The sequence below is a fragment of the Hyaena hyaena genome, unplaced genomic scaffold, assembly GCF_003009895.1.
Source record: "Hyaena hyaena isolate Hyena2069 unplaced genomic scaffold, ASM300989v1 scaffold_408, whole genome shotgun sequence".
NCBI lineage: Eukaryota > Metazoa > Chordata > Mammalia > Carnivora > Hyaenidae > Hyaena > Hyaena hyaena.
This window is the reverse complement of record NW_024081041.1, coordinates 587,792-614,079: the sequence shown is the minus strand read 5'-3', so window position 1 is coordinate 614,079 and position 26,288 is coordinate 587,792. Positions and strand designations below refer to the sequence as shown.

Genomic DNA, 26,288 nt, shown 5'->3' with positions numbered 1-26,288 from the left:
CTCAGGTCATGATCTCACAATTCATGGGCTCAGAACCTGGAGCCTGCAATCTGCTCCTCCTCTGCTCAAGCTCCGTCTCTCGAAAATGAATAAACATAAAAAAAAAAAAAAAAGAAATGTAATAAGGTCTGAATAAGGTCTGTAGTGAAGTTAATAGTATAATGTGAACGTTAATTCCTCAGCTTTGAGAAATGTGCAATAGGTTATATACAGGGAAAGGCCTATGGTGAGGCAGGTGAGTCACCTCAGGAATAAAATCGAAGGAAGCACTCACTTCCTGGAGTGGGCACGTGCAGGGCTGGCACATAAGCCTGGATGTCTCCTTCAGTTTTGTGTCCAAGGTGCCTCACTTGCTTCACTTTAGTTCCTGTCCTTACTATGTGAAATGTTAACAGGAGAAACTGGGGGGAGGACATATGAGAACATTCTGTACTATCTTTGTAATCATCTCTAAAACTAAACTTATTTAAAAAGAAGTCTTTCTAAAAAGCTCTAATTAGGTAAGAGCTAAGTATTTCTTTTAGCTCTTGACCTTTAGGGTGTTACCTCTACATTAACAAAAGAGTCATATTAATAACAACTTCAACAACAACAATATTTTAGGAGATTTATTTTTAAAAAATTTGGAACCACCTTCAGAGGACCAAGTTTGTGGCAAATTATGTAAACGTAATAATGTAAGGGGAAGAACCAGACGTGGAATCAAAAGATGTTATGTTAACCCCACTTAAGTGCCTAGTGAACTTTGACATAAAGCCCAAGTGGCCATAACTAGAAGTAAGAAAATTTTAAAAGGAAAAAAAAATCCACTGGTAAAAGCAAATATATAGTAAAGGCAGTAGATTAATCATTTAGAAAAGCTAGTATGAAGGTTAAAAGACAAAAGTAGTAAAATTAATCATATCTACAAAAATTAGTTAAGAGATACACAATATAAAAATATGTAAAATACAGCGTCATAGAACATAGAGGAGGTAGTAAAACTGTAGTGCTTTTAGCATGTGTTCAAACTTAAGTGATCATCAGCTTAAAATAGACTGCCTGCTATAGATGTAGGATGTTATATATGAACCTCCCCGTGGTAACTACAAACCAAAAACCTATAATAGACACGTGAAAAATAAAGAGAAAGGAATCCAAGCATGGCACTAAAGACAGTCATCAACCACAATGAAAGAGAGCAAGAAAAAAACAGAGAACTACAAAACAAAAAAAACAAAAAACAGAAAACAATTAACATAATGTCATACCTCTCAGTAATTACTTTAGATGTAAATGAACTAAATGTTCCAGTCAAGACACAGAGTGACTAAATGGATAAAAACACAAAACCTATCTATTTGCTGCTTCTTAAGAGACTGCCTTCAAACCTAAAGAGCATACAGACTGAAAGTGAAGGGGTGGAAAAAGATAATCCATGCAAAAGGAAGCAAAGAAAAAGAAAGCTGTAGCAATACATACATCAGACAAAACGGACTTTAGAACATGGATTACAACAAGAAACAAAGAAGGGCATTAATAATGATAAAAGGATGAAGCTAACAAGAAAATATAACAATTGTAAAAATATATACAACCAACAAAAGAGTACCTAAATACATAAAGTAAATATTAACAGACATAAATGGAGAAATTGCCAGTAATACAATAATAGTAAGAGATTTTATTACCCATCCCACTTAAATCAACAGAGAAAGCATCCAAACAGAAAGTCAATAATGAAACAGTTGTTTTGATTGATACATTAGACCAGATAGACTAAATAGGGAAATACAGAGCATTCCATGTAAAAATAGCAGAATATACATTCTTTTCAAGTGCACAAGGAACATCCTCCAGGATAGATACCAGGCCACAAAACAAGAATCAATAAATTTAAGAAGACTGAAATCATATCATCTTTTCTGACCACAACAGAATTAAACTGAAAAAACTGGAAAAAACACAAACACATAAGGCTAACAACATGTGGCTAAATAACCAACGGGTCAACCAAAAATTCAGAGAGTAAATTAAAAAATACCTGGGGACATATGAAAATGGAAACAAAATGGTTCATAATCTTTGGGATGCAGCAAAAGCAGTTCTAAGAGGGAAGTTTATGGCAATGACTGACCTCAAAGAAACAAGAAAAACCTTAAATAAAACAATTTAACCTTATACCTAAAGGAACCAGGAAAAGAATAAAAAAGCCCCAAGTTAGTAGAAGGAAGAAAATAATAAAGATCAAAGCATAAATAAATGAAATAAAAACAAACAAACAAAAACAACCAATAGAAAAGATCAATGAAATCTAAAGCTCGTTCTTGGAAAAGACAAACAAAATTGATAAATTTTTAGCCAGACTCATCAAGAAGTAAAGAGAGGGTCCAAATAAATAAAATAGAATGAAAGAGGAAAAGTTATAACCGGCACTACAGAAATACAAAGGATTATAAGAACAACTACGAAAAATTAAATGCCAACAAACTGGACAACCTAGTAGAAATGGATAAATACCTAGAAGCACACAATCTCCCAGCCTGAATCAGGAAGAAATAGAAAATCTGAACTGATCAATTACCAGAAACAAAATTGAATCAGTAATTTAAAAATTCTCAACAAACAAAAGTCCAAGATCAGATAGCTTTAGAAGTGAATCCTACCAAATATTTGAAGAGTTAAAACCTATCCTTTTCAACCTATTTCAAAAAGTAGAAGAGGAACAAATGCTTCCAATTTTCTTGTACAAGGGCAGCACGACCTTGATACCAAAACCAGACCAAAACACTGCAAGAAAAGAAAATTACAGACCAATATCCCAATAACCAAATTCAATAGTACTTTAAAAGGATCATTCACAAGGACCAAGTGGCATTTATTTCAGAGATGCCAGAATAGTTCAATATGTGCAAATGAACAACATGATACAAGACATTAACAAAAGAATGAAATTCGGGGCGCCTGGGTGGCTTAGTCGTTTAAGCGTCCGACTTTCGCTCAGGTCATGATCTCGCGGTTTGTGGGTTCGAGCCCCGCGTCGGGTTCTGTGCTGACTGCCAGCTCAGAGCCTGGAGCCTATTTCAGAGTCTGTGTCTCCCTCTCTCTCTGACCCTCCCCTGCTCACGCTGTCTCTCTCTCTCTCCTATAAATTAAAAAAAAAAAAAAAGAATGAAAATCATATGAGCATCTCAATAGGTGCAGAAAAATTATTTATTTAAAAATAAAAAATAAAAAATAAAAGGCATTCCAATTGGTAAGGAAGAAGTAAAACTGCTACTATTTGCAGATGACATGCTATTATACATAGAAATCTATGAGAGCTAACAAATGAATTCAGTAAAGTTACAGGGTATACAATTAATTTACAGAAATTGGTTGCATTTCTATACACTAATGATGAACTAGCAGAAAGAGAAATCTATCTCATTTACAATTGGATCAAAAAAGAATAAAATACCTAGGAATTAATTTAACCAAGGAAGTGAAAGACCTAAACTCTGAGAACTATAAGACAATGATGAAAGAAATTGAAGACAACACAAATAAATAGAAAGAGACACCATGTTTATGGATGGGAAGAATTAATATTGTTAAAATGTCTACACTACCCAAAGCAATATACAGATTCAATGCAATCTCTACCAAATTCCAATATGTATGAAACCCCCAAAGACCCCAAATCTTCAGAAAGGATAAAGTTGGACGTACACAATCTAAGATTTCAACCTATACTACAAACTACCATAATTAAAATAGTATGGTAGTAGCACAAAAATAGATCAACAGAACAGAATGGAGAGCCCAGAAATAAATCCATGTTTATATGGTCAATTAACCTACAACAAAGGAGGCAAGGACCTACAACGGAAAACAGTGTAGGAAAACTAGGCAGCTACATGCAAAAGGGTGAAACTGGACCACTTTCTTACACCATACATAAAAATAAACTCAAAATGGATTAAAGACCTACATGTAAGACCTGAAACATAAAACTCATAAAAGAAAACATAGGCAGCAATCCCTTGGGCCATCAGCTTTAGCAATATTTCTCTGGATCTGTTTTATCAGGCAAGGGAAAGGAAAGCAAAACAGAACAATTATGATTACATTAAACTAAAAAAAAAAAAGCTTTTGCAAAGCAAAGGAAACCATCAACAAAATAAAAAGGCAACATACTAAATGGGAGATGTTTGCAAATGATATAATTGATAAGGAGTTAATATCCAAAATATGTAAAGAATTCCTACAACTCAACACGAAAACAACCAATCTGATTAAAAAATGGGCAGAAAACACGGATAGACATTGTTCCAAAGACACACAGATGAACAATGTGAAAAAAATGCTCAACATCACTAATCATCAAGGAAATGCAAATCAAAATTATAATGAGATATCATCTCACACCTGTAGGAATGACTAGTACCCAAAAGACAAGAAATAACAAGTGTTGGTGAGGATGTGGAGAAAAAGGAACACTTGTGGACTGGTGGTGGGAATGTTAATTAGTACAGCCACTATGGAAAACAATATGGAGGTTCCTTCAAAAAATTAAATTAGAAATACCATAGAACCTAGCAATTGCACTTCTGGATATTTACCTGAAGAAAATAAATACTACTTTGGAAACACATATGCATCCCTATGTTTACTGCAGCATTATTTACAATAGCCAAGATATGCAAGCAACCTAGGTGTTCATAAGTACATGAATGGATAGAGAATATATGGTATATATTTATACAATGAAGTATTACTTCATTACTAGAAAAAAGAAGATCTTGCTATTCACAACAACATGGATAGAGGGTACTATGCTAAGTGAAATAACTCAGACAGATAAAGACAAATACTACATGTATTTCACTTATATGTGAAATACAAAAAGCAAAACAATTGAACAAAAACTAGAAACTTACTCATAAATACAGAGAATTGAGGGCTGCCAGAAGACAGGAGGGTGGGAGACAGGCAAAACAGGTGAATGGGATTAAGTACAGCACAGGGAATATAGTTGGTGATACTGTAATAACTCTTTATGGTGACAGATGAGAAGTACACTTACTGTGGTGAGCATTTCATAATGTATATAATTGTCAAATCACTATGTTATATGCCTGAAACTAATATAATATTGTATGTCAACTATACCTAAATTAAAAAAAACACAAAAGACCAAGTAACCTCTGACATCTCTCAAATTGTGATCTCCTTTGGTCCAAGTAGGTCACACAAGTACCTGTTTACCTTCCTCATCTAGTTGTAGGGAAAACCAGTGAGATCATATATATGACGTATCCTTCTAAAAGCTAAAAACTGTTATATATGTCACATATAGAGATACTTAAGAAATGTTATCTAAGTCGACTTATATTACTAATGGTTTTTGTTGATTTTTAAGTATTACTCCAAATCAGTTTCTTACTAATTGTCATTCAATATCTATTAGGTATTTAATCTAGATTATACCAATGGAAAACTGCCACTTTAAGTCTATTGTTTATAATTATAATGTTCAGCACCAACATTTTCCAAGATTCTTGGATATCAAGATATTGTATCTGGAAAACCCTGGTACTGAGTGTAAACTGAGAAGCAGAAGTAATTGCCTAATTACTTCTATCCCCTAATCCTAGCTTCCAGGTGTCAAGTACTATGAAACATTTATTGTTATGGATACATACACACACTCAAGAGAAAAAACAAACAAGTAAACACGGTAAGTCTTACTTTTAACACTTGACAGCAGCACTGTATAAATGCTTCTAGATCAATCACATGTTCTACAACTTCAGAAGCCACAACAGCATCAAATGTTTCTATCATCTCTTCCAAAATCTCTTCCAGGGAACATGCTCTGTACTCTATTCTCTTATCTAGGACTGGATCAAATGATTTATGGTGCTGTGCTGTCTTAATGTTCTCATCCACAGGATCGATTCCAATAACTGAAGCTCCAAGGCGCCCTAAAGGCTAATGGGATAAAAAACTGTTATCCTCAGGAAGAAAACAGGACACATGTGGGCAACAAAAAGGTTATCAAAAAGGAAACAAGATTAATCATGAGAGGATAATTATTGGAGATTGTTTATGGGTACATGGAAGTTCATTAGACCATTTTCTCTAGTTTGTACACATTTGACAATTATCATAATAAAAAGCTTAAGAGTGAACGATAATCACAACAAAAAAAACCTATGAAGAATTATTTGAGAATAGCGGGGAGTGGGGGGTGGAATAGCGGGGAGTGGGGGGGAAAGTTCTATTTTATCTCATTTTATTTTAGTAGGCTCCACACCCAATGTGGGCCTTGAACTCACAACTCTGAAATTAAGAGTTGTTTGTTCTACAGATTAAGCCACCCAGGTACCCCTCTATAAATACATTTACACATACATAATACAGTATTAACATATTTAAAGTGCACAGAAGATATTGTGTTGCTAGAAGACAACAAAATAGAGCTGCCTGGAATAAATATATGATAAGTTAAAGCAAATATTTCTTAAAGGCAGTGAATGAGTATTCTTCCAAGTACTCTAAAGCACCTAAGAAGGGGAGAGAGCCCCACAAGCAGGCAATACTCTTAGGTTTTGATACTAAAATAAGTAGAAAGAAATGGCTTATCATTGCATTTAAACCAGTGCAAATTGCCTAATCTCCTAGAAGAGACAAAACAATTTTCAAAGCTATTTGAATGACCAGTGCCCAATTTTACGCAAAAACAAACAACAAAAAAACAACCAAAACAATCCTCACTATAATTCTCTGAAACTTTTATATATTTTTTAAGAAAGCAAAAAGCATGTATTAATGTTACAATGGTGAAAATATTAAGAACATTATGTAATTCAGTTTTTTTTAAACAAACAATACTATTTATTAAATGGATAAATGAGTCATAATAAGCCTACTTTTTCTCAAACTTTTTCCCAGTTAAAAATGGCAGAAAAGTTGTAAATTACTTACTTCAGTTAATAATCCACCACCACAGCCAACATCAAGAATCTTCATCCCAGACAAAGGTTTTCCTGGCTGGTGATCAGCAACTGTTTTTAAAAGATTGTCTCTTTTTTTAAAATCCAAAACATACAAAAACAAATTATTAATTTTGTCAATAAAATCTTAAAAATTTTTTTAATGTTTATTTATTTTTGAGAGAGGGAGAGAGACAATGCTCGAGTAGGGGAGGAGCAGAGAGAGAGGGAGACACAGAATCTGATCCAGGCTCCAGGCTCCAAACTGTCAGCACAGAGCCAGACACAGGGCTTAACGGCGAGATTATGACATGAGCTGAAGTCTGACGCTCAACCGACTGAGCCACCTAGGTGGCCCTGTCAATAAAATCTTAAAAGTGTACAATTTTCAAGGAAACATGAAACTCTTACTTTAAATGGATTATTGATTTTTTTAGGGGTGGTAAAGACCTTTTATTTTCAGCATTAAATTACTTTTTTAATCACCAAAAGCAGGAAGGAGATTTTTTTTTTTTTAATGTTTTATTTATTTCTAGGAGAGAGAGAGAGACAGCGTGAGCAGGGGAGGGTCAGAGAGAGAGGGAGTCACAGACTGAAACAGGCTCCAGGCTCTGAGCTGGCAGTCAGCACAGAGCCCGACGCGGGGCTCCAACCCACGAACCGTGAGATCATGACCTAAGCGAAAGTCGGACGCTTAACCGACTAAGCCACCCAGGCGCCCCAGGAAGGAGATTTAAAGTAAAGCTCTTGAAATAAACTAGTAATAATTATGACGTAATTGTTACTTCAGTAGTAACCTAAAGAAAAACTTTAAAAACAATCTAGTTTACATTCACCTAATTTTATTTGCTTGAAATATGTCAACTGAGGCATCTATGACCTATATTGTCAGTACTAGCTAGACCCATTTCATGCCAGCAACAAATAGGCTATTTCATAGGGCTTAGAAGCAGCATACTGGTGATCTATATTATCAGATTTTACCTATATTCCCTTCTAAATTGATTCTCTTTTGATCTTCTAAGTTAGTCGTGTTTTCATGATCATATAGATAGACATCCAAATCAAGTTAACTTAATCCTAAAATGATCATAATACTTTACCACATATACAAACATAAGCACACACATATACACCCAAAGATATATACCTAACAATACTATAAACTAAACTTGTAAGTTGGACTATATATGAATTTTAATTATACTTTAATGAAGATACCTTAGAATAGCTCTTTTTTTTTTTTTTTTTTAAGTAGGCTCCATGCTCAATGTAGGGCTTGAACTTACAACTCTGAGATTAAGAGCTGCATGCTCTACTGAGCCAGTGAGGTACAATAGGATATCTTTTATTGCTATTAACATTGACTGACTTATAAGAATAACCTACATAGTGGTCAAGTAGATAACTTCAGAATGTTATAATATACATAACGTATACTTCCTTGGATAATTTGTTTTAGTGTGATGTCTAAATAATGGGGTCACAGTAGTTTGAACAGAGTTATGCTCAAACTGAGTGTGCATCAGAATCACCTGAAAGGTTTCCTAAAACACAGACTGCTAACCCCCAGAGCAGGAGGTCCAGGGTAAGGCCTGAGGAGTTTGCATTCCTAACAGGTTCCCAGGTAATACTGATGTTGCTAGTCCAGGGCCTACACCCTTACAACCACGGATCTAGCCTAAAGAAATGATATTTCTACTTTTCTCTGTCTTAGTGTTTCAGGGATGCACTAATTCAGTGGTAATAGAAAGGTGATCATATATCCCTTTTGCTTCACTGAGTCGGGATGAACCAGCAAAAAACAATGAAGTTCCTTAACGGCAGTCTGAATCGGACATTCTGTGTCTATTATAGTGCCTTGCTCATACTGGGTGCTTAAAAATTTCTTTTTAATTTTAAGTTTATTTATTTAGTTTGAGAGAGAAAGCAAGGGGGGTGGGAGGGAGTCGTACAGAGAGAGAGAGAGAGAGAGATGGAGAGAGAGAGAATCCCAAGCAGGCTCCACACTATCAGCACAGAGCCTGATGCGGGGCTCAAGCCTACAAACCATGAAATCATGAACTGAGCCAAAACCAAGAGTCTGACAATTAACTGACTAAGCCACCCAGGCATCCCTCATAAATAAATAAATAGACAGAAAATGAATGAACAATTCTTTGGTAAATAGAGTCCAATGAATCCTTGTCTTTATCTCCCATAGAAAACTGTAAGTTTCTGAAGAATATGGATTATGTTTCAAATGATGAGTATCTTAGTAGAGTCCCCCAAGCTTTGTACAAGATAAGTTCTCAATAAATATTTGCTGAACTGAATTGTCACAGTAGGATTCCCTTTATCAAGACTGCCTAGGGGCACCTGGGTGGCTCAGTCAGTTGAGCATCCGACTTCGACTTCGGCTCAGGTCATGATCTCACAGTTGGTGAGTTTGAGCCCCACGTTGGCCCTGTGCTGGCAGCTCAGAGCCTGGAGCCTGCTTTGGATTCTGTGTGTTTCCCTCTCTCTCTGCCCCTCCCCAGCTTGCACTCTGTTTCTCTCTCTCTCTCAAAAATAAATAAACATTAAAAAAAAATACTGCTTAAAGGTCAAAATCTTGAAACCATTTCATAGTTTCATTTCATAAGGATTTAATTCTAATAAACCTGAAGTTGTCCAAAATGCTTCAAGTTAACTAATAAAAGCAGCCTAGATTTTAGGTAACATTATTTAAAAATTAATGACTTCAAACAATGGACACTGAAAAGAATGTCTCCAATTTCTAAAGCAAACTTAAAATGCAGCATTTTGAACCTGGGTATAAACCAAGAGAAAAATAAACTAAGATACATATTTTTAAAATGTATATTTTATTTTCAAAATAAAAGAAGATACAGTATTGAAAAGAATTACATTTTAAAAGACTGAAGAGTTTCTGGAACATTACCTAATAAATGGCACCCTCAGGTCATTCATAGAATGAAGAGGTGCATATATTCCTTGTTCATCCCACCACTTGTGAGCGAGGGCCAGGAATGTTTTTACCTCACTGCTGTCTACAGTGGTCCGAGAAGTGCTATACAGTCTTGTCCAAGGGTACCTATGAAGTCAAAATAAAGAGCCAGGCAAAAACAAACATTTAAAAAAAAATGTAACATGGGATCTATTTTGTAGACAGATATTCTAATTTTTTTTAATGTTTTTTTTTATTTATTTCTGAGAGAAAGAGAGAGAGACAGCGTGAGCAGAGGAGGGTCAGAGAGAGAGAGGGAGACACAGAATCCAAAGCAGGCTCCAGGCTCTGAGCTAGCCGTCAGCACAGAGCCCGATGTGGGGCTCGAACCCATGAACTGTGTGATCATGACCTGAGCTGAAATCGGATGCTTAACTGACTGAGCTACCCAGGCGCCCCTGTAGACAGATATTCTAATTCATAATTTATTAGATTCTAAATACATGTGTTGCTCATTTTTGATGCTTTAAAACCAAATTTTCTTATAATTACACTGCAAATATATATATATTTATAAACACACATATGTATTTATACACATGTATTCACAGATGACACAAAGTTAATTTACTTTCAAAGAAAATTGCAACAAAAATGGAATACTACAAAACTTGGCCTTCTAGGTTACATGTAATAGTAATGATAATAATAATATAAATAGGAGTAGTAGTAATAGAAGGAGAAATAGTAATAGCAACCATTTATTGTGTACTTACTAAATGCCAGGTACTATTTAAGAACTCCACATATGTCATGTCACCTTATTTAATTGTCCTGGTAACACTATAAGGTAGGTGCTATTATTACCCCTATTACACAGAAAAGAAAAGGGAGGCTCAGAGAGATTCAGTCAGTAGTAAAGCCAGGAAGGGGCGCCTGGGTGGCTCAGTCAGTTAAGTAGTAGAGCCAGGATCTGGACCCAAGTGCCCCCATCTTTCTTCATTTCTACTGCTATCATCCTGGTCCAAGCTACTATCGTCTTTTGCTTGGTTTACTTATCGTCCTAGCTGTCTAATAAGTCTTCCTGCTTCCTACCTTCCCCCACCCCAATCTGTTCTCTACAATGCATCCAGAGTGTTCTGAAATATAAATACAATCATGCTATTTTTCCACGTAAAATGCTTCTGCGGTTTCCCAGTGACATGAGGGAAAAAATTCGAAATCCTTAACACAGCCTACAATTCTCTGAATCATTTGGTCCCCAGTTTCTTCCCTCCCCAAACTCACTTTCCACTACTCTCCTCTTCCTCCCTCTTCCAGCCACATGGGCCTTCTCTCATTTCCTTGCAGGGACCCCACTTGCTTCTTCCTCAGATACTTTGTATATGTTCCCTCTACCTGGACCATTCTTCTCACATTCCCTTCCCTCCTCTGTACACCTAATTAATTCCTTTTCATCCTTCAGACCTTAGTTTAGATGTAATGCCATCTAAGAAGTCTTCCCTGACTCTCAAAACTGGGTCATATTTTAACCCCCATATAACTTTGTATTTCTTCATGGAGCTAGGTGACAATCTGATTATGTCTCCTCATTAAGCACTATGGGACATGTACTGTCTCGCTTACCATTTTATTCCTTGAGGCTAGCACAGTTCCTAGAACACAGCTGGTCCTCAGAAAATACCTGTCAAATGAATAATCTAATAAAGAAGTCCCAGTAAGGTATAGAATTCACCTAAAAATTTTTTAATACAGTGGGATCAAACAGGGACTAAACAAGGATCAGACACTCTACCATATTCCATGTCAAAGTATATAATAGGAAAATCCTCCAGAAGTTCTCGGGTAAGAAAGAATAAGGTTGTTACATTAGAATAAGAAATGCCTTTCGAATTTTTACTGTGCTTTTCTTAGCTACATAGACAACAGTGTATGTTAATTACTTACTATCCTTTTAAGGGTTAGAGATCATGCTTCTTCAATATTGTCTTATGAATATCACCTTTTTTGTCCATGCTTCATGCAAAGCCTCAATAATCAATGCCTAATTCATAATATGCAACAGCAGGTGGTTACTCAGTTGACTACCAATGAGTTCACATACATCCAATTTCAAATGAGCAAGCTTGTTTACAAGTAGAGTGTGCACTTGGGAAACACAGTTCATATCTCAAGTCTATGCAGTATTTTTCACAAGGTTGGAAACTGTTTTATAAAATACAAATACAGAAAGACATTCTTTGATTCAATCTTACCACCTAGAAACTGTATAATTATCCACCTGATCATTTTTATATTGTACCCAAATCATTTATGATTTTAAGCACTGCATTATTTGTATCTTGTCACAAAGTATGTCTCTAGGTAATACAGTCTTACATTAAAAGTAAAAGCTATATTTAAACATGGATGAAGGGTATGCACTAGATGTATACCGTATTACAACTTTTCTATAGGTTTGAAATTTTCCAAATTTAAAAGTTGCTGGAAAAACGAGAAGTTTAAATAAATATACCTTAATTGAACCAATATGCTATTTCATACTAACAGCGTTTATGAAACACAATCAATACGAACCTATTATTGTACATAATTATGTAAATTTTTGCCAGAGGAGTGAATAAACTTACCTGTGAATTTTTATTCTATTCAAGCAGGCAGAAGTCATTCTATAGGACTTGAACCACATGATTCTGTAGTCACTGAAAATCCATGGTTTAGTCTGTGGAGTCCAACTACGCTGATTCTCTGAATAAACTGAAAATAAAAACTATTAAGTAATCTCTATGCCCAACGTGGGTCTCAAACTTACAACCTCAAGATCAAGAGTCACAAGCTTTACCAACTCAGCTAGCCGGGCACCCCTGAAAATAAAAATTAAATGTCTTGAGAAAGCATTTCACAGTATAAATCCCTGATGTGCATATAACTGAAGAAACTATTTCACATGGCAATCTCATATTACAATTGATAAAAAGTTTTCCCCCTTAATTTGGGTTTTATTCTAAAATACAAAACAAAGGTCTTACATTCTGCCATTTAACTGTAATCAGAAATTTCTGAAATTTTCATTAGCAAAATAAGGTAATGCATATGTAAAAGTTTTTCATGCCATTAGTTTCTGCACCAGGATTATGTTGCACAATTATAAAAACTGATATTCAAAACAAAACTGTGACCTTTTAAAACAAGGATAATATGAATTCTGAGATGTCAAAACTAGCTCAAATTCTGTCATATTAGCTACATGAAATGGATTTATACACATACTAAACACCCTTTACACAAGAAAACTGTATGTGTATGTGTGTGTATGTATACATATCATCCTAAAATAATCACTCATCCAGTCTACATTCAAACTTATAGAGACCTGCTTTATGAACTAGTTACTCTGCCACAAACATACAGTTGTCCAATAAACATTTAGACAAAGTAGACCTTAGAGCAAATTACTAGGGACATTATAAAGTTCACTCAAATAATTTTTTGACAATGGTACAAAAGCAGTTCAATGGAGAAAAATAGTCTTTTCAATAAATGGGATAGAAACAATTGGGTATGATAAACCAAAAAAGAAAATTTAAACCTAAATCTCACTTCTTATATAAAAATGAACTTAAAATGGATCATTGATCTAAATGCAAAACCATAATACTTTTATTTACTTATTTTTTTTTAATTTTTTTAATGTTTTATTTATTTCTGAGAGAGAGACACAGCGTGAGCAGGGGAGGGTCAGAGAGAGAGGGAGATACAGAATCTGAAACAGGCTCCAGGAGCTGAGCTAGCTGTCTGTACAGAGCCCGACACGGAGCTTGAACCCACAAACCGTGAGATCATGACCTGAGCTGAAGTCGGATGCTTAACTGACTGAGCCACCCAGGCACCCCAAAACTATAATACTTTTAAAAGAAACTATTGAAGGCCTTCATGACTTAGGATTAGGCACAGAGTTCTTACATCTGACACCAAAAGCACAATCCATGATAGAAAATACTGATTAAATTGGTCTTAAAATTTAAAACTTTTGCCCTGCAAAAGACTCTGTTAAGGAAAAAGACAAATCACAGATGGGGAGGAAATATTTGCAAAACACATACCCCACAAAGAACTTATATCTGGAATATGTAAGGATACTCTTTAAACTCAACAATAAAACCCAACTCCCGTAAAACAAAAACAAACACAAACAACAAACCAAACAATCCAATTATATAATGGGTGTGGGTATACAAAGGGGTATAGAAAGAGATGAACAGACATTTCATCAAAGAAGTGATACAGCTGCAAATAAGCACATGAAGAGACGTGAAATATCAATCGCAACTAGAGGAATGCAAATGAAGGCTACTACATGCCTATCATGTTGGCTAAAATTTAATCACCCTGGTATAACCAAGGCTGCACTGGTATATGAAGCAACTAGATCTCTTCCATACTGCTAATGGAAATATAAAATGATACAGATACTGTGGAAAGCAGGTTAGCAGTCTCTATTCAGGTTAAACATACACATGTCATGCAAAGCAACAATTCCATTCTTGGACATTTATCCTGGAGAAGTGAAAACTTATGTCCACACAAAAACCTGTATGTAAATGTTCACAGCAGCTTTATTCATAATAGCTAAAAACTGGAAACACCAAAATATCCTGTAATAGGAGAATGACCAAACAAACCATGTTATACCTATATCATGAAATACTAATCAGAAATCAAAACTGATACAAGAACTTGAGATAGATTTCAAGAGTATTTATTCAAGGGGTGGGGCAGACCAATTTCAAAAGATACATACTGTACGATTCCATTTATACAACACTCTTGAAATGGTAAAATTATGGTAATGGAGAACAGATCAATGATTGCCAAGGGTTAAGGTCAGGGTAGGGTCTGACTACAAACAAGTAGTACTAGGAGATTTCTTTGTGATTATGAACAGCTCCATATTCTGATTGTAGTGGTTATTACACAAATGTGAATTTGTGGTAACACACATATACAAGTGCATGTAAAGGTGGTAAAATCCAAATAAGGTCTATGATTTAATAATAGAATCATACTGTCAATTTTCTGGCTTTTATAATATATTATGGTTAGGTAAGATATTATCACTGAAGAACTGAATGAAGTGCATATGGAGATTCTCTGTACTATTTTTGTAACTTCTCCTAAGTCTTAGATTATTTCAAAATAAAAAATGATTTTATTTTTATTTTTCACTTTAAAAAATTTTTTTTAATATTTATTTTTGAGCAGGGCAGGGGCAGAGAGGGAGGGAGACACAGAATCTGAAGCAGGCTCCAGGCTCTGAGCAGTCAGCACAGAGCCTGATGCGGGGCTGGAACTCACGAACTGCAAGATCATGACCTGAGCGGATGTTGGACACTTAACCGGCTGAGCCACCCAGGCATGCAATTTAACTTTTCAAAATTAAAAAGCACAAAAGGGTATACTACAAAGTACCTCTCCTACCTTACTTTTTCTACCTATCAAGGTATCTTGGAGATTTCATAACAGAGCATAAAGAACTTCCTTTCTTTCTTCTTTTTTTTAAACTTGTATTTTTAAGGGAGAGAGCAAGCACTAGTGGGGGAGGGGCAGAAAGAGGGGGATAGAGGATGTGAAGTGAAGCAGGCTGTGTGCTGACAGTAGAGAGCACCATGTGGGGCTCAAACTCATGAACTGTTAGATCATGACCTGAGCCAAAGTCAGAGGCTTAACTGTCTGAGCCACCCAAGCTCCCCTCTTTTTCTTTTAGAGCTGCATCCATTATATGGTTATCTCACAGTTCATTCCAACGGTTCCCTATTAATTCATATTTACTTAGATTATTTATAAGTTTTTGCTATTCCCAAAACAGAAGATTGAATTCCACAGGTAATTTCATATATTTTAGAGAGAACTTGTAGGTAAAATCCCAAGAATCACGGTGTTAAATGGCATGTGTATTTATAAATTTGTAATTGCCACTCACAGATGTTGAACGGGTTTGCAACCCCGTGGGTAATATCAGCTTCTACTGCTGGCTTCCCTACATCAATAATACATTGATAGTCACCCATGCAATGTATTATCAAATGTTTTTCTTTGTTAATTCAATAGGTGAAAATGGTATCTCAGTGTTATTTGAATTTATCATGGATGAGGATAAATGTCCTTTCTTAATGGTGCTATGTCTGAATGTTTGTGTCCTCCCCAAATTCATCTGTTGAAATCCTAACCCCTAAAGTGACATTAGGAGGTGGGACCTTTGGGAGGTGATGAGGGCTCTAATGGAGTCTTCATAAAAGACCCCAGAAAGCAAGCTTGCCCCTTTACCTTGTGAGGACACAGCAAGAAGGTGCCATCTATAAACCAGGAAATGAGCTTTTACCAGACACCAAATCTTGGAATTCCCAGTCTCCAGAATTGTGAGAAATAAATTTCTGTTGCTTATAAACCACCCAGTCTGTGGTACTTTGTTACAGTATTCAAATGAACAAAGACAAACGGTCATTTGTATTTCATGGCTTGTCTTATCACAGTCTCTGAATATTTTTCTCTTGAGCTTTTTGTTTTGGTTTTTTAAATTTTGTTTTTTCATACGATCTTCATAGTCTGGCACAAGGTCATTCCAACACTGTCCAAAAAAACCATTTGGGCTTCTAGGCCTTTGCTCATGGTATTCTCTCTTCCACCATTTCTATCTGTATTACGTTTTAAAAGCCAGTCCAAATACCACTTCCTTTATGACTTTAGGTATTAGGTAGATAAATGAAATACTGTTATTATTAGAGAATTACATAAACTGTGATACATAGATAAGAACATATAAGGTATGAATATACAACTGAGCATCAGAGGTTTTAACACAGTCATGCTCTGTACTCACTGGTGACCCCTACCTCCCCTTCACCTCCCCTATGTCTGTAAAACTAGCCCCTTGGTCATCAGTATTGCCAGAATTCTCAAAAGCTATAAAAACCACCACACCACAACTGACAGTAACTGAGTTTGTATTAATAAATAGAATGCTACCAATTCATTCTCTACTTTGAATCTGTAATCATTCTGGTATTTGAGATGTTAAAGAAATGGAGGAAAAAAAATCATCTAATTCATTAAAACATCATGTACCCAAAGCCTAAAACGCACCACGCTGACAGTGAATTAAGAGTTCTACTCTGCCTATATCTTAGTTCCAGTAATCCTCACTTATTGTCTGGATAAGTCTGGACACTTATTGTCTGGACATCACTTATTGTCTCAAGGCCTCCTTGAGCCTAGTCTTGTCCGTCATCCCACTTTCTACCCATCTGCAAAGTGTTCTTTCTTAAACACAAGTCTGATTATATTGCTCTTTCAGTAATTTCCCACTGTCCTCAAGATAAAGTCAATCTCAGGAGGTTTATATGGCCTTTCATTGATTTGTCATGGCCTGAAAAGTCTGTCTCAACCCTCGCCACTCTCTGCCCTCACCTCCAGCCCTCCTTTTCAAGGAACACTTTGCAGTTTCCCAGATATCTCAAGATACTCAAGATGGTACTTTGTCACTCTGACAACTTCTAAAATTGCCCAATTCCCTCCAGATATCTTCCTGAATACTTTGTTTAAAAAGTTTCCCTGATCCCAAATATGTATTAGATGCTATGTTCAGTCCCCAAATCTGAAAATATTTTAATTTGTATTTTTCTGAATTTCTGATTATAAAAGACATATTTACTAAAAAAAAAAATAAGTTCTAACAATACATAGTGATAAAATGATAGATTACCACTTCCACCACAGATAGTCACTACTAAAATTTTGATGTATCTTTATTCTCTCTCTATAGTTGCATTTATATATCTCTAAGTTTTTAATACATACTGATTTGTAACTTACTTTCTTAACGTTATATCCTAATCACTTTTCTAAGTGGACACACATTGATTTTGAAATCATCATTTTTACTGCCTGCACCATTTTTCATTGTATTGGAGCACCAACTTATCAACTCTGTTGGTGGGCCTGTAAATTTCCCGTTTTGCCCATTATATCCTAATCTTAGTTTCATTTTAACATTATTTAAACAGACCTCAGAGTTACCATTCATTAAAAAAAAAAAAATCCAGTGCATGGCACACAGTTTTTGTTAAATGAATTTCAGGTAAAGGATAAACTTAACTTTCTGGTTAATACCGGGAGTTAAAAAATTAAAGTGTTCTACAATCATCAGTTTCAGTACGTTATTTTCTTGATCTTATTTGTCAATACGGTTTGCTTAATTAAAAAAAAAAAGTAGTATGGCTGCCTTAAATTCTGAAAAAAGGCAAGATACGTGCAAACAAAACACAAATACAAAGCTATCAAGAATTATGAGACAGCAGCTGGTGTCTTCTCGCTGCGGCAAAGGAAGAAAACAAACGACCTGGAGACTCCGGCCGGCACAGAATAGTCGCCCGGCTCCGGGGGCACGGGCTCAACCAAATGAAAACAAAAGTCACTGGACGCCTGGCGGCGGCCAGAACCACTAATTCTCAGATTTTTCGCCAGCCTCTAGTAAGGGGAGGACGAGAGCCCAGGCCAGCGTTCAACGGACAGCGAGGAACAGGGCCGAAGGTAGTCTTGACGTGTGACCCTGCACGGGTCTCAGGGACAACCAGCCGCCCTCTTCCGCGCCTGCGCAGAACAGCCTGCCCGCCCGGTGGGTTCTGTGAGGGACCTCCACCCGGCAAACGTGGTTAAAGTGACACTCACCTGCTGACGTGATTAAGCGAATACCCTCAGTCTGCGTGCCCCAGCACCTAGATCTAATCGCTCCTAAAAAACGATTCCCCGAGCAGCTTAGCTTGCGGCCTCCCCACATCGTTCGTGACAGAAGGATCCACCTCTTTTCCGGTCCCTCCCGCAAAAGATCCCCAACAAAAAGGTTCCGATCCACTCTCGCAGTGTCTGAGGCCAGTCTAACCATGGTTGCGTTAATTGAGGTTATATATATGCGGAGCGATTCTCTTCACGCTCAACATCCGTCAAATTGCGCATGCAATATAGTTAAAACATAGTAAAATTACTAGTAATTGTTTCTATTATAAAAGAACTTGAAGTGTCTTATTATGCCTATTTCTGTATGTCCACCTCAAACCTCATGGCCAAAGTAGTCATAGATGACGCTACTTCGTACTGTGTAAACTAGCTTTTATTCTCGTACAGCTCTAATTCTTTCATATTTAACAGAGGTCTCCCAAAGACACTTACACGCTTGTGTGCCACTGACCCTTAGAATCACAAAAGCATGCATGGAAGCATTTCTTTCCTAAGGGTAGAAGTGTTCCCCCTTCCAAGGCCCTCAAATGCCACAGAGGTATAGAAGTCGAAATTGAAAATACAGTTTCTACAAGGGACCTGATAATATTCTGGACAGGGCATATAATATGTAGTAGGGCTGTTAATCACTCAAGCTAGGCAAACTTCACTGAAAGCTAAAACAGTGATCAGTAATACTTGACTTCTAAATGTACAAAAGCCTTTCCTTGAGTAAAAGCAATAATACATTTCCAAGGCAAAAAAAAAAAAAAAAAATCATTGTACATTTTCAACAGGCAGGGTCAATTTGGTAAAAGATTCCTTGAATTAGTGAAATTTACTGCTCAGTAATAGTCTTTCACTTAAGGCTTCTTAGTAAAATATTGACCTCCTCCTAAGAGTGGCTGCAGATTTTTCAGTTATGTCCTCTTCAGAGTTCCTCTCTCAGGACACATGACCATCTCTCCAAATGACGACACAAAGCTCTGGCACAAAAGAACATTTAGCATGTGTTATACTTGTTGGAATGACAGATACAAGGAAAAAGCAAAGTGCAAGTATGATTTAAAGTTTTAAAAGCTTTATTTAAGTGTACTTTCTTTGAATGTACCACTTCCTTGGGCTTCAGGGCCTTCCCACTACCTTTTCAATTCAAGGACAAAGGCAATCAGTAATTTGCCTTTAATAATGACAGGAAACCAAAGCTTCTCGAATACCCACCAGTTTGGCCCAGATAAGCAAAACTAGCTCCTAGTACTTTTCTCTAAAGATACCAAAAAGCCTTTTCCAATGACACTTCAACTGGAGTTGTGCTGGAAAGACTAGCAGTTATAATGTGGTGTGTGGCCAATGCTGGAGATATTTCCCCAACCACTGCTTTAGTCTCACTCGTGTGTTGTAAACCAGAATCTACAATTTATTTTACTATAAAAACTGAAAATTTACTTAATATTTTGAAATTCAATTTTATAAAAACTTTTCCAAATTAAGGGTGAAGTACTACTCCCTTACATCTAATATCTTTATCCCTTTGACATGATATACATCAACTCAAGAATTTAACTGGTAAATTTTCATATTTACACATAAATTGGTAGCTCAGGATAACTTCTTTACTTACATTACCATAATCAGATTGTGGCAAATTTAATCTTTGTGTATTTACAGGAAAACTCTATAGAGGACACCTGATATATCTTGACAATATAAAATGTAACTCATCACACTTATGTTAAGGGTTGATAAAAAGCCTATTTTTTCATTCAGGATTAGACATTACAGCCAAATTTCACTTAAAACTGAAAAAACTTAAGGGCTAGAAGTATTCAAGATCTTAAAAATAATCTAATTCCACACTTCTATCGTTAAAGAAATTGAAGCCCATCGTGTTTAAATGATTTGCCCATAATAAATTAAGCAGCAGAGTCAGGACAATTCAATGAGTCTAATAATATTTCCATTAAACCATGATTAGTACATTTTAGAAACTTCAAGAAATAAAAATAGACTTTAATGTATAGAAGAGAAGAAAAAATCTGTTAAAATGTAAACGTTTCCAAGACAATATTACAGGAACTTTGGACTTCATACAATTCCTATGTAAAAATTCCCACATAAAAGAAATCTCACCTACTGATTAATTACACTTCATTTGTTTCTTTGAAGAAACAATAACTTAGATACTTAAAAAAAAAAAAAAAGACTATGTTTGGGGAAGTTTACCTATTGTGTATTATACCATTAGAAACTGATGCTAAAACAAGACATTTTACAATGGCAGAAAACATATACACTGTGATTCCACACCATTCTTTATTTTTATTTTGGGGCCTTCATGAAACAAATCTTATTATTACCTCTTCCAAGTTAACATTTTATTCACTTAATGGTGTGGTTTACCCCCATTCCACAAAAACAAGTATGATTAATACACTAGAAATATTTTAAAAGAACCTCAAGACAGTTTTATTAACCACTTCAGACCAATGATTGTCTCAAAAATTGAAACTACTGATTTTGTGATGGTGTCATTTTAGATTTCATAACCGAATTATTTTATCTAGTTAACTTATGTGTTTTAGCATTCACATTCCAAATCATGGAAGCCCTATTTTATAAAATCTTACACTAAGGTAAACATAACTTCATTACATGTCAGTGAAGTGATGAATTCTCTAAATTATCCATAAAAATCTGAAAAACCCAAATATCTAATTATAACACTGATGTATCTACTAATAATCACATATATCATGAGTGTGTTTTTAAAAATATCTACAGATTTAAATAAGAAGCTTGCATATTATGGCAGAGTAAATAAAACTGTCAAATACTATTTTTGGCTCTAATCATTTATCTTGTCCAAAAATGTGCATATCATAGCCAACAGAACTTTTCTGTAGAATTTTATTTTGAAAATATTATTTCACCTGAAGATTGATCTAAAAAACATTTTAAGATATGAAAATGTTATACAACTTATCTATTACAAATTAATCTGATAATTAACTCTGCAATTAGGTACACCGTGTTAGCTCACCTACATAAAAAATATTGCACATTGTCATTTTGTCTCCACATGTGACTGATGTCTAAACTATATAGAATTCCAAACTATTTAAAAGTTATTCTGTGAAATATCAACTTTATAAATATCAGAACTAAATGCACTGTAATACAACCATTTTGGTAAACATGCATTTATTCACAGTTGATTTATTTCTTCTAGATAAATGCAGAACTGCTCAAAATTATTTAAGAAGCTATGTAGAGGTACAAGAGCACATGTACAAATCTATTTCTACCTTCATTCTGAAGAAACACTGATCGTGGCAAAAATCTGGCTTATTTTAAAATGAACTATTGCTGGTAAAAAGGCATACTTTAAAACTTCCCCGTGACCTGCACCTGCTCTTTTCTTTTTAAATTAAAACTTAAAAGCATTTGTTTTCAGACATGTATCTGACTATTGTGGCGAAAGTGAATAATCACATAAAAACAGACCCTGGAAGCAGTGGAGCATTTAAATGCCTTCAGAGCCTCATTTTACTCGTAAGTTATGACTGCCTTAAATAGCTAGACCACTCACTGATCATTATTGTTAAGAAACTGATAAAACCAGACCATTTTAATGTTATGAATTTGACACAAACCTGAATAATACAGCATTCCTCCACTGAGTTGAAGTTATATTTTAAAAATATAAGTAAATATATTGGACTGTGAGTCTTATTTCTGTAATACCCCAGTGTTCAAAATATGCTTCTAAACCAGAAGTGGATAAGTGCAGAATAGAGTTCCAGGCTGGACTATTAGGGTCAAACACAACTGTTCCTTATAAATAACTCTAATGGTGCACTGGCTTGATTGTTTCCAGCAATTTCACTGTACAGAAGTAAACCATACTTTATACACAGAGAATATATTACTTGAAAATCCTCCAAATAGGAAGAAAAGTTTAGAAAGCTGTCAAATGTTTCCAAATGAAAAGATCTATTTTTGGCCCTCTTCCACACCCTTAAAGTTGGAATTTGACAAAAAAAAAAAAAAAAATCCATGGGTACAGTTTACAAACTTTGACAAACTATTAAATTAAAACCATTTTCTTTGGGGGAGCCGAGAGGAAGTACCTTTAAAATCTGTTATACAAAATTCCAGCTGCCTTTTTATAAAAGTACGTTCCTTAGATTCAAATCATAAAATTAAGGTGCAAGAGGTTAACAAAAATGAACTGAAGAGCTTTATTGACATCACAGTACATTCAAGAATAACTTTAAGAACATTACAGCTGAAAGAGAATGGCATGTTTATAGTCTTATTAAGCACTATTTTTTTGAAAAAAATGTAATACAAAGAAATCCTATTAAGTAACTTGGAGCAGCATTTGGAAAAAGTACACCTATTTACAGATTTTAAAAAAAAAAAAAAAAGATTCTGGTTTCACCTACACAGCCACAATGTGCCTCTATAATGAGACAAGCCCTTAAAACTCATGGAATTTTTTAAACATCATGGCATTCTTGCCACATCATTCCTCAGCGTTTACGACGGGGAGGGGTTGTTGATCTGAAAAAAAAAGGGAAAAGACAAATTTAAAAATAAAAATGTATTTTAAACTAAAGAATCTGCAATTTTTAAATAAATATTATTATATAGGATTTCTAAAATTACTTAAGACTATGATCATTTATCAAGTACCAAACTGAGTTTATTAAAGAGAGAGAGAGAAAGGACACTTTCAACTTTGAATAAATTCAGTCAATTTTTTTAAAAATCAGACAAAATACTTTAAAAAGTATACTACCTTGATCGGGACTTAGACTTGTGTTTGCGGCTTGCCTTCTTACCAGACCTTTGAGATTTCTCCATGGATCGCGATCGACTATGTTTAGGCTTCTTAGCCTTCTTTTCTTTGCTACTTCCTGGAGATTCAGAACTGCTCCTTCCACTAGAATCAGAGCCTGAATGTTTTTTACTATCTTTGGTAGTACTTTTCTTACTATCCTGTCTAGAATCATGTCTAATGATTTTAACAGATATAGAACCACTCCTAGAGAATGTTCTTTCACTTTCTCGCTTCCTTTTTAACCTATCATCCTGACTACTGAACTTAAAATCCTTTTCTTCCCTTTTTTGTTTCTCTTTTCTTTTATCTTGTTCACGTTCCCTTTCTTTGTCTTTCTTTTTCCTATCTTTATCTATACTTCGGCTCCTCTCCTTTTTTCTCTCTTGTTCTTTAGCCTCACCTTTATGCTTATGACTGCTCCCACTAAGATTTCCACGTTGATCATCAATTTTACGCCTATCTCGACTCCTACTGCGACTGGACCGATTGGTTCGCCTATCCCTTGAGCGACTTCTACTTCTACGTCTTTCTCGAGAAGGACTCCGATTTCTTCGTCTTTCTCTTTCAACACTATTTCTATTAGATCTCCTCCTATCTCTAATCTTTACTCGAGCCCTATTGCTCTCTATTTTAATTCTGCGAGAGTAACTTCTACTTCTACTCCGTCTAGCTTTAATTGTTGGAGATCTACTCCTACTATGTCTCTTTTTCCTTTTAGGAGAAGAAGATCGAGAAGAAGTGCGACTACTACCTGAGCTAGAACTGTATGAAGAGCTAGAGACAGTACTACTAGTACTACTAGTTCTGCTATTGCTACTGGAACTACCACTACTGGAACTTCCTGATCTACTCCTTCCCTGTTTCTCTTTTTCTTTATGCTCTTTTTTTGGTTCTAAAACTGACGTAGTTTCATTTGGAGTTCTTTTCTTTTCATTAACCACATCACCGTCTGCTTCTCTCGCTTCTAGTAGTGATAAACTATTTTGCTCTTTATGGATAAATTCATTCATCTCTTTTGTAACCCTTTCTGTTTGTTGTTTTTCTTCTGAAACAGAAAAAGAAAAAATACTATGAGAAGTCAAATTATAACAAAAAACTCTCACACTACCAAATTTCAAACTATCAAATGATAACAGTAGAACAGCATTATTTAACAAGAACAGAATACAAGCCACGTAAGTAATTCAAAATTTTCTAGTGGTTACATTAAAAAAATAACAACAGGGGCGCCTGGGTGGCTCAGTCGGTTAAGTGTCTGACTTCAGCTCAAGTCATGATCACACGGTTCGTGGGTTCGAGCCCCGCATTGGGTTCTATGCTGACAGCTAGCTCAGAGCCTGGAGCTTGCTTCAGATTCTTTGTGTCCTTCTCTCTGCCCTTCCCCTGGCTAATGCTCTGTCTCTCTCTGTCTCAAAAATAAATAAGCTATTTAAAAAAAAAAAAAAAAAAAAAACAGATGAACTTAATTTCAATAGTTTATTGAAGTAGCCATCTATGCTCCTGGACAATACAACAAAAGAGTGCCAAAGCATAAAGGTACATGTGAAGCAATATGAAAAGATTTCACTTTTGTCTCAAAAGACAACTTAAAGGTAGGTAATTGATAGGAAATTTTCGACAGCTAATAACTCTTAATAATTTCCTTGTCCAAGTATGATTTTTCCAAAAAATTCAAAATACTCTTCAGTATTCCTAACATCATTATGTAAACTATAAAAAACTATAGTCATGTTTAGTATTTTACATTTAAAAACTTCTATAAAGGGGTGCCTGAGGGGCTCAGTAAGTTGATCTTTTGTCTTCAGCTCAGGTCTTGATCTCACAGCTCATGAGTTTGAGCCCCGTGTTGGGCTCTGTGCTGACAGCTCAGAGCCTGAAACCAGCTTCAGATTCTGTGTCTCCCTCTCTCTGTGCTTCTCCCCTGCTTGCACTCTGTCTCTCAACAATAAATAAATGTTTAAAATTTTTTTTCTATAAAAAGTCCTCTTTCTATTTCCTTAAATATGCTAGCTACACATTAAATATCCTAACTACAAATTACTTTTCAATAATTTTACAAATACATTTCTGCCATTTCAAAAGTTTTCTTTTTCATTTTGGTAACTTTGTAAAGAAAAAAATACATTAAATAGCTTAACTTACTGCTACTGAAATTAATGTCTTAACAAAACAAAAAAAGTTTACCTTTTATAAACTACATATTTTGAATACCACAATTAATTTTAAGTTTCATAAAAACTTCAAATAAGTCAAAAATCTTAGTTTTATTATTTATATTCTAACCTCAATTCTATTCTCAATATTGTTAGGTTGGTTAAAAAACAAAAAGAAATACAAATAAAACTGGACAAACATTGAGTGAGTATAAAAGATATACCTTCCATCTGTTTATCATGCAACAGCTGCTGTTCTTTTTCTTTTCTCCAAAAAGCTTCCTGTTTTTGCCGGATTCGGTGCCGTAACTCCTCATCATCAGTGTCAGATGACTCAGAGCCTCTGTCACTCCTCTCATCTTCACTGTCTCCTGATCCATAACCACCCAGTCCACCTGTGTGCATAAAGCCCAGTCTATCATATGGAAAAATTATTCTAGACACCAAAAAAATTTTAAGGTCTGAGAAGAAAGCTAATTTTTTTCATTGCCTTTTCTTGGAAGAATATGCTTATTCGGGGTGGGGAGAAGTATAAATTTCAATTCTTAAGGGAGTTCACAGAACCCTCACGAAAATTGACAGCATCTCATTCTTTCTGAAATATTTATATTCTCACCATAAAGGAACCATGA

General features: G+C 35.3%; 2 protein-coding genes across 7 annotated transcripts in view; both read right to left on the bottom strand.

Moving 5' to 3' along the window:
• The window catches only part of COQ3 (coenzyme Q3, methyltransferase), a 23,166-nt gene extending 4,407 nt beyond the window's left edge, over positions 1-18,759 (bottom strand). Inside the window, exons 1-5 of one of the 2 annotated variants that reach the window (XM_039252134.1) lie at positions 18,613-18,759; positions 12,519-12,645; positions 9,883-10,035; positions 6,952-7,051; positions 5,713-5,955 (exon numbers count right to left, since the gene is read on the bottom strand). In XM_039252134.1, coding sequence (XP_039108065.1) covers positions 5,713-5,955; positions 6,952-7,051; positions 9,883-10,035; positions 12,519-12,645; positions 18,613-18,721 — 732 coding nt within the window. In that variant the 5' untranslated portion in view covers positions 18,722-18,759. Of the gene's footprint in view, positions 1-5,712; positions 5,956-6,951; positions 7,052-9,882; positions 10,036-12,518; positions 12,646-18,280; positions 18,455-18,612 lie in introns of those variants that run through there. The other variant, XM_039252135.1, reaches the window with a different exon arrangement.
• Positions 18,760-20,053: 1,294 nt separating this feature from the next.
• PNISR (PNN interacting serine and arginine rich protein) overlaps positions 20,054-26,288 on the bottom strand; it is a 28,028-nt gene continuing 21,793 nt past the window's right edge. For all 5 annotated transcript variants that reach the window (XM_039252114.1, XM_039252115.1, XM_039252116.1 and 2 more), the window contains 3 exons: positions 25,881-26,051; positions 23,462-24,548; positions 20,054-23,223 (listed from right to left, as the gene is read on the bottom strand). In XM_039252114.1, coding sequence (XP_039108045.1) covers positions 23,193-23,223; positions 23,462-24,548; positions 25,881-26,051 — 1,289 coding nt within the window. In that variant the 3' untranslated portion in view covers positions 20,054-23,192. The remainder of the gene's footprint in view (positions 23,224-23,461; positions 24,549-25,880; positions 26,052-26,288) is intronic.